An 8,963-nucleotide genomic window follows, 5' to 3' on the forward strand; every position below is an offset into this window, starting at 1 on the left:
GTGCTGGGGGGCAGAGGGAGAGATCCTGGAGGGAGAAAGGTCCAGCTCACCTGCAGGTTGGCAGGGTCCAGGGGCTCTGCCAGATCTGGGCTGGAGCCCCTGCAGGTGAGCACAAGGACACATCCCAGGACCTGGGGAGGAAGCAGTGAGCCTTGACCTGGAACCAGAACCCCAGAAGTGGGCAGCAGGCAGCAAAGGCCCCTTCCTGTCCTGGGCCTGCGCTCCAGTGGGCTTGGTCACAGACACAAAGCCCGCTCCTGGGCCATTTGACGAGTCTGAAGAAGAGGGGCCCAGAGGTGGGGAGGTCTGGGCGCTTGGCCTTGAGGCCCAGTCTGCAGCAGGGCATGGAGTCAGGTGGATCAGGGCAGAGACACACAGGAAAGAGTGTTGTCCAAGTAAGGTGGTTTATTGCTGTCAAAGGTCTCGGGGCCTCCTTGTGACCAGGACACAGACTCCCTGTGCATGTAGAGCCCCCAGAAGACTCACTGTCACCTTCCCAGAGGTGAGCAGGTGGGGACAGGCAGGGTGGATCCTCAGTGCCCAGGGCCCAGGCTGCACCCAGGGACCAGGGCACCCCACTCCTTAGGGAGGGGACCCACAGCTCAGAGCGGAGCTCTAGGCTTGACTGGGGTTGGCGACTTTCCCCAAAAAGATGATGCTCTGTGTGTCTTTGAGAACTATGGCAATCAGGAAGGGCCTGTCGAAACGCACAATAGTCATAAAGGCGGACCTGGGAGAAAGTTCCACTCCCGTAGCAGCAGCTCCTTCGGTGCCCTCCTCATCCACGTCCAGCACAGCGCTGTGGACCACCTGTGGGGACACCAGAGTATTACCGATGGTAGACGGGGTGGGCAGGAGGTGAGAAGCTGCCTGAGCGCCTCTAAGGGGACTGATAATCATCCACCCTCTGCTGCTGGCCTCTCACTACGCTTATCTACCTGTTCAACTTTGTTTTTCCCAACAAACCTGTTGGCCGGTTCACATAGACGTGACCCACGGCTGTGCAAAGCAGTCAAAGGCTGTAAGTCCTGGGCCCACTGCCAGAGAAGCATAGAGCAGGGGTTCCCTGATATGAATCCCCTCTGAGTCCAGAGACTGTGCTGTCCCCCAAACACTCCCTAGTGCAGGGGGAGAGGCCAGATAGAGGCACTTTTCTTGCAGGGAACCGTCCACAGTCCCTCCAAGTCGAAGCATCTGATGGGCGAGCACTGCTTTCTGCTCCTCTCCGCCCCAGCTGACGTGTCCCTGAGGCCTCAGCCACCTTGCCGAGGATTGGCTTCCCAGCCCTGAACCTCGAGGCCCCAGAGCCCCTGTGCCCGCTTCACCAGATCCTCTGGCAGCTGGGGTGCAGGGGAGACTGCAGGCCAGCCCGGCTCCACCCCTAGTCACTCCTGACTTCTCTGCTTCTCAGATCGCAGTATCAGGACCCCGGGTGTTCTTCTCTCCTGCTCTTCGTGTATATTGATTATGATGGCCCTGAGCCAATGTTAGAACCTACTACCCCTCACCTGCTCTGCTGAGCACTGCACAGGAACCAAGAACTATCACATGTCTTTTAAAAATGACAAGGTTCGGGACTAAGGGCTTTAATAATTTATCCCATAGGCAGCAAAAGGTGCATCAGGGGATGGGGGTTTACAGCTGATTCCACCTCAGGCACATTCCCAAGACTGATATCTATCCCAAAATATATTACAAAGAAGGTAGAACCAGCCCCCAAGATGGTTATAACCCAGCTCCCCTGGGCCAGAGGATTGCAGGCAGGGTAACTGAGGAATGCCCTTCATATTAAAAAGCAAAGACATCACTTTACCAACAAAGGTCTGTGTAGCCAAAGCTGTGGTTTTTCCAGTAATCATGCATGGGTGTGAGAATTGGACCACAAAGAAGGCTGAGCGCCGAAGAATTTGTTAGGTAGTTAAAATAGGGAAAAGGAGTCCAGAATGGCGGTGGCTAATAGAACTGGAAGGAAAAAGTCCGCGAAGATAGAACAAAGGAACGTCCGAGGACCGGAGTGAGAACCTCAGGTAAAACAAACAACACTCCTGGCTGGCCCAGTTTACACAGGACAGGCCCAGGGACAGAGAAACATATAAAAAGAGGAGTCAAAGCTCTCTTCTTTCTCTCTCTCCCATGTGATGAGGCACTCTTCTCCTCGAGTCTTTGGATCGATGTGCCCTCACGCCTCGAAGATGGATTTTCCTGCTATTATCTAAATAAAATAGAGCTGTAACACTAAGCTGTAACATTGATTTATTTAAGAGCTAGAACTCGGTCCGTTCAAGACCCGAGAGCTATAACACGGTCTGTTCAAGACCCGAGAGCTGTGACCCGCCGAGGGGGGCTTTAATGTCCGTCACTCCAAATTTTTGTTGTGACAAGACAAAGAACCAAGGAGCATACACTCGCCTGACAAATTGATGCTTTTGAACTGTGGTGTTGGAGAAGACTCTTGAGAGTCCCTTGGACTGCAAGGAGATCAAACTGGTCTGTCCTAAAGGTAATCACTCCTGAATATCATTGGAAGGACTGATGCTAAATTTGAAGCTCTTATATTTTGGCCACCTGATGAGAAGAACTGACTCATTGGGAAAGATCCTGATATTGGGAAAGATTGAAGGCAGGAGGAGAAGTGGATGACACAGGATGAGATGTTTGGATGGCATCACCGACTCAATGGACATGAGTTCGAGTAGACTCTGGGAGTTAGTGATGGACAGGGAGAGCTGGCGTGCTGCAGTCCATGGAGGTCTCAAAGAGTCGGACACGACTGAGTGACTGAACTGAACTGATCTGAGTAATGAGCAATATAGTTGTTTTGCAAATTCAAGATTACCCAAAGGTCTGCCTGGCTGTCATCTTTCAAGCTCCTATGTGGAAGATGAAATGTCCAAAGTTTAAAAACTCACCTGTGAAACTCCTAAGTCCATGACATCTGTGATTCCTGACAGGTCAGCCTCAGCGGTGAAGACTTTCTGGATGCCCAGCTTACAAAGGATGTGTGGCAGATTATAGTCACTGGAGATGGAAAACTTGGGCAGGTAGAGGGTATCTATCAAACTAGGAAGTGAGAAAATAAACTTGATGGCTTACTCAACTCAGTGCTCACCTTTCTCCCACGTCTCAGCGAGGTCTTCCTTGGTTTCATCTCCATCCACCCCATTGTCCCTGGAGTAAGTACTCCTTTCCTCAGTTTCTATTCCTCGGGCTAACTCTCTTTAATTCCTTAATTATGCATCCCTGTCTGCAGCAGTCTCACCTTCAGGGCAGCGTGCCAAGGCAGGGACTGTGGGCTTGCCCCCACCTGGCCCTGCTTCTCCCCTGCAATCCTGCAGGACTCAGGAACCACCCTTCTCCAACACGGATTCCACAGCTGCTGGGGCACCGAGCTGTGGGTGGGGGGAGGGGGAGCACCGGGAGGGATGTGCCAGGGTCACCAGGAAGGCTTCTTGCAGGAGGTGGCATCCAGTTCGAGTGCCTGGGGAGGGGAAGGAGTGGGCTGGGTGAAGAGGAGCCACGAGGCAGGTGGAGGCACTTGCAGGAAAGAGGGGCTGCTGCAAGGTGGGGAGGGGCTTGGCAGGGACAGCGGTGGGAGGTGGAGAGCTGGGGGCTGCATTCAAGGGTTAGGGGACCAGAATCATCCAATATTCAGAGTCTCTGTCTTGCCTTCCCGGTGAGTTTCTTGCAGGCAGGGTTGCTGCTTCTGAGCAGAGCCGCCAGCAGTTTCTTGGAGTAAGAGAAGCTGTCCCCCACCCCCAGGTTCCCTCCCTCTCTCTCTGTCTGTACTTCCCCTAAGACTCTTACCATGGTGACTGGTCTGACAGATGCTAAATATGAGGAGACTGAGGCTCCCCTTGAACTCTGGCTCCCTTGTAGCAGGGAGGTAGTTATTCCTCTTCATTGACCTACCTTCTTTCTTCCTTACATTCATCCTTCCTCCCTCCTTTATGCATTAGTCAACAAATTCCTACTGAGCATCCTTTATGGGCCAGGAGTGTGTAGGTCCATGTCCCCTCAGGGCTTGTAAATCAAGGTGTCTGGTGGATATTCTCCCCATTTACCACTACTCACTGGGCCCCTGCCCTGTGGTAGCTCTTGGGGTTGGAGGGGGAGAGGCTGGGAAGGAGCACAACCAGGGGGAGGGGGTCCCGTGTCCTGGGGTCTCCTGGGATCTGCAGGGAGGAGGGGCTGGCAGTCAGGAGCCCCAAGGCCTCAAGTCCCCTGGACAGGAGTTGGGAAGGGGCTGCAGTCTCTAGGTCACGTGCAGGCAGGTCTCCAGTCCCCTGTGGTTTATAAAGTGCCTCCCACACCCATCCCTCCTGGGTCTGCAGATCCTCCACTCAGAACAGGATCAAGGACACCCCTCCCCTCTCAGCAGGGAGCTGAGCCCCAGAGAAGCACAGGGGGTGGCCGAGGGAATGTGAGCCTGGGAGCGGGACTCTGGGTGGGGGCACCCCGCCCCCTCATGCTGCCCACACCCCCCCAGCCCCCCCACTGCAGATCCTGGCCCAGCACTGCCTCTCCCTCTCCTGTCCCCCTGAGAGCCGTCTCCTGAATCCCACCTCCTGGCCTGTGTGTTTACCCTTGGTTTACCCAGAGCCCGACCCCTCCCCACACTTCCTGCTCCTCCTGGTCCAGCCCCCAGTGACTCCCCTGGGTGACCCCACTGGGCTCCTGGCTGGCCTCCCTCCCTCCATGCATGTCCTGTGCTGTCTGATCTCCACTAGGCGCCCTGGGTGATTCTTCTAGAGCATCACTCAGATCTTTCACTCTTTGACCCAAAACCTTGTGATGAGTTTCCATTTCCCTTAGAAGGTGGGGGAGTCAAAGGGTCTGCAAGGCCCTAGTGACCTTAGTCCTCCCCGAAGACCGCGACTTCTCCCAGCTTTCCCTCTCGCTCCCTCTGCTCTCCTGCTCTGGCCTCACTAATCCGCAACCACACCAGGCTCGCTCCTGCCTCAGAGGCTTTGCACTGGCTGTTCCCTCGGCCAGGAATGCTTTTCCCAGCACATCCGCATGGCTCAGTCCCTCATCTCAAACACCACCTAAGGGCCCTCTACTTACAGTCACAAAATACCTTTGGGTCCAATTTTCTTTCTTTATTTTTGCTTTACTATACCTGTCTCCCCCTTTCTAATCATTCAACACACCAAATTATTCATTACATTTATTTCTTGTAGGTCTCTCTCAATCACAGAGTAAGCTCACAAGGGCAGAGAATTTACTGTTCTATCTGCTGACCTACCCCCAGAGCATAATTAGTCCCTGGCACACAATAGCTTCTCAATCAACCTGTGAAACCAATGCTGAAAGGTTGGTTAAAATATGAGTGAACGTACTGTGTAGCCCGTGCAAAGCTGATTCCTGGAGTCTATCTCACCTGAGTCCTCAGCTGATACAATTCCATCTGCTCCCCCACCCAAGAGGGAGACAACAGCCCACATGCTGTGGATCCTCACGACACAGCACGTGTTAGTGTGAGAGGAAGACCCTGTCCCCTCTGATGCCGTCATCTTACAGAAGGAAAGAATCAGGCTCAGAGCCGCACAGGCAGCAAAGGGCAAGGATATCTCAGTACAGGCTCTCCCACCTCTGCCCCTGGGCCTGCACATTCCTGAGGCCCAGTTGCTGGGCGTCAGGAGTCCAGGAAGAGGGCAAACGACCGAGAAGGCAGGTGAACCCACAGCTCCGGGTCCTGGGGCGTCACCTGGGCTGCAGGGATTCTCGCCACCTCGTCAGCGTCTCCGGGTTCAGCTTGGCTTCCAGGTCCTGCATTTTGCCCTCGTCGGGGAGGATGAGGAGGGCGCTGTCGTTGCTGGTGTACGTGAGCTCCACCAGCGTGCAGCCCAGCTCCTCGTCCCGGAAGTAAGGGGTTTCCAGGCCAAGGGTCATCATGGGCACCTCCACCGTCTTGTTCTCGCTCACGTGGAACTCTGCCTGCTGAGTGTGTTTGGGGTCAAAGCGGGTCTTCCACTGGGCTGGAGGTGGGGGGACAGGTCAAGAGACTGTGAGTACAAGAGCTACAGTCTCTCCCTCCTTGGCCTGGTCCCTGAGCGGGGAAGACCCTCCCCACGCCAGCAGCCCCCGTATCATGAACCTCTATGTGGGCCTGCTGGGTGTGCACATACCCCTGGGCAGGTGGGTAAGTCCATGGGGACAGGGGTGGACCCTGCAGGTCAGGATTGGGAAGCGGGATATGAAGCAAAGCAGGTCACTTGTGCTAAAGGTGAAGTCAACAGGAATGTGGAGGACAACAGAAAGATGGGGATGAGGCTGAGGATGGGGAGATATGGGACCTCCTGGTCCTTTAAGGGGGCGTGTTAGTGACCAGGGGTTGGTCATTGGCTTTGTAGGGAGGACACACGTCCCTACAGCCTCGTGAGCCCAACTGGAGCAGGAGCCACACGGGGACCTGGAGGGCAGGGCGGGGTCAACAGACACGAGAACTCGAGTCTCCACTTAGGAGAATGGGTCACTCTCAGAGGCAGGGACTTCTAGGGGAGATTAGGGCTCTGGGGCTTCATGGAGTGTGTATCCATCCCCACCTCCTACTTTGAGTCCATCCCTGCCTCTGCCCCCACGGGGAGAAGCAGGAGCAGACAGAGAGTGGGGCTGGCCAGGTGCCCCTGAGGAGGCGATTTTAGAGGAGAAATTCCCAAGATGGAGTGGGTTGCCATTTCCTTCTCCAGGGGATCTTCCCAACCCAGGGATTGAACCCGGGTCTCCCGCTTTGCAGGCAGACACTTTACCGCCTGAGCCACCAGGGACACAAATAACAAACATGGCAGGTCACGCCTGGATTCCTTTTCCAAGGAAATGCCATCCCCTGCCTTTATTTACAGATGAAAACACAGATGAAGGAAGGGTAGCCCTGGACTTGGCCAGGAGCCCCCAACTCAGGGCTAACTTGTCCACCACAGCTAGGGTCTCTTAGACACCTGACCATTTCATCAGTCAATGATAATTGTTTGTGCCTTATCTATTTTGAGTCCCTTTTGCACTGATGGCTCCCTAGGTGAAATCTTTCTGCCTTCACTCTGCCTCTTATGAATTTCCTGGCTGAGGTTTGTCATAGCAACTTGCTATCAGTGGGACTGGGCACTGGACCAGCTAGAATCTGGGAAGACACTGTGCCCCAGAGGGAGTTTCAAGAGGGAGGGAACATGTGTATACCTATGGCTGATTCATACTGATGTTTGGCAGAAACCAACGCAATTCTGTAAAGCAATTATCCTTCAATTAAAAAATAAATGAATTTTAAAAAAATGAAGATATCATGGCCCAGATATTGTCCAACCCCGGGACTTTCCCCAGATGTGGTCTTGCCTCAGGATAGCAGAAGCACACCACTGAAGAATCTTGAGGTGGCCAGGCTGCTCAGAGGCTGTCACACTGTGAAGTTGGCCACCAGCCCCACTTCAACCCCCAGAGACCAGATCCATTTAGAGGGCGCCCTCGTCTTACACAGCCCTCAGTGTGTGAGCAGAGGCCTTCCTAAGCATGTCCTAAACTGTCTCATCAGGGAGGAAACTGGAGTCCCCATCTCCCACAGATAGATCTGAAAGGAAAGCGCTCCTTCTTTCGGCAGGCAGGCAAGTTTAACTCAGAATAAAAAGTCTCCCTCTGGGACTTACATGGCAGTCCAGTGCATAAGAATCCATCTTGCAATGTGGAGGACATGGGTTTAACCACTGGCCAGGAAATAGATGACACACGCCTCCAGGCAAAGTCAGCATGCCACAAGTACTGAACCTGCCTGCCACAACTATAGACTCTGCCTACTACCACGAAAGATCCCACGTGCTGCAGCCAAGAACGAAGGCAGCCAAACAAATAAATTAAAAAAAAAAAAAGCATCCCTCTGCCTCCCATAAGGTAGTCACTGCCCTACAATGAGAAAAGCAATTTGGAAAAAGCTAAAATAGGCAAAGACTATGGTCAGGGTGGGCCTTGGTGTTTAAGCCCTCCAGGCCACGAGGAGACTTCTCTATAGGGGTTTGCTGGCAACATAGTTGGCTGAGCCAGGATAGAAATGATCCTGAAGCCTGAGAACTAAATCTGCATCTTCCCCAACCGCAATCCGGCCACCCACCTTTAAAGTAGATGTAATTCACCAGTATGATCTTCGTGAAGGGGTCAAGGTCCTTGAACAAGTCCTCAATTTTCCCCTGGGTTTTATTCTTCACATAGACGTTGATGAGCTTCATGGCAGCATTGGAATCGTTGAACTCGGTGGGGAAGGCCTGGGAGGAGTACAGCACCTTGGCATCTTCTATGAACTTGTCCAGCAGCTTCAGCTCCTCCTGCACAAACATGGCATTGCCCGCGCTCAGCTGCAGCTGGTTGCTGGGTTGATTGAGTGTCTGCAGGAGGTGCTGGAAGCCCTGGTGGATTTCTGTCTCGGGAGTCTCTGTGAGGTTGAACTTGAGACCTTCCAGGATCTCCGTCAGGGTAGAGCCACGGGCCCCCAGGGACAGGAAGCCTAAGGCTATGGAGATGCTCAGAGGGGAGAAGATGACATTCTTATTGGGGTTCTCCAAAGCCAACTGCTTATAGAGGCTGAAGGCGAAGTCAGTGTTGCTGGAGGCTAATGAGTGGTCATCCACAGATGCCCCTTTGTACGGTTCTTCCAGGGTCACGTTCTCTGGGAGGCAGTGAACACTGGAGCAGAGTCCAGCCACCAGGAGCCCGAGAGCCAGGAGGGTAGACATTCTCTCTGCCCTCATGTCTGAAAAGCAGAGCTCCTTAAGTCTCCGTGGATTAGATGACATCCCAGCCCCCACCCACTGTCCCCCGTGGTCTCTGTTCTCTCAGACCTGCTGCTCTCTGACCTCCCAGGGGCAGGCACCCTCCTGGGCTCCCAACACACACCAAGAGGCTCTGGGCTCCCGCTCACCCTTTGACCAAGTGCTGTGATTGGTACCAATTTTCCCAGTGGAGAGACTGGGCACAGAGGGGAAGGG

The 8,963-nt window shown here is 54.0% G+C and overlaps 1 protein-coding gene across 3 annotated transcripts; it reads right to left on the reverse strand.

The window, feature by feature from the left end:
* Positions 1-442: 442 nt before the first annotated feature.
* On the reverse strand, positions 443-8,726 carry LOC136147078 (serpin A3-6-like). Of its 3 annotated transcripts, none has more exons than XM_065906244.1 (4): positions 8,093-8,726; positions 5,708-5,978; positions 2,910-3,060; positions 443-810 (listed from the first exon to the last, which is right to left on the reverse strand). In XM_065906244.1, the coding sequence occupies exons 1-4, from the start codon at positions 8,724-8,726 to the stop codon at positions 616-618; spliced, it is 1,251 nt and encodes a 416-aa protein (XP_065762316.1). In that variant the 3' UTR covers positions 443-615. The 3 variants fall into 3 exon arrangements, with proteins under 3 accessions (XP_065762316.1, XP_065762315.1, XP_065762314.1); XM_065906243.1 differs by adding an exon at positions 3,260-3,478 and having other exon boundaries at positions 688-3,060; XM_065906242.1 differs by having other exon boundaries at positions 688-3,478.
* Positions 8,727-8,963: the final 237 nt, after the last annotated feature.

The sequence above is a fragment of the Muntiacus reevesi genome, chromosome 15 (genome assembly GCF_963930625.1).
Source record: "Muntiacus reevesi chromosome 15, mMunRee1.1, whole genome shotgun sequence".
Taxonomy (NCBI): Eukaryota; Metazoa; Chordata; class Mammalia; order Artiodactyla; family Cervidae; genus Muntiacus; species Muntiacus reevesi.

Bases quoted from the DNA above. Each gene is read 5' to 3' on its own strand.
- LOC136147078 (XM_065906244.1), bottom strand. From the start codon at position 8,726: ATGAGGGCAGAGAGAATGTCTACCCTCCTGGCTCTCGGGCTCCTGGTG. The intron at 3,061-5,707 runs GTGACGCCCCAG...CTCACTTCCTAG, and splicing joins CGAGAATCCCTGCAGCCCAG to TTTGATAGATACCCTCTACC. The intron at 811-2,909 runs GTGAGTTTTTAA...GTGTCCCCACAG, and splicing joins TGGACTTAGGAGTTTCACAG to GTGGTCCACAGCGCTGTGCT.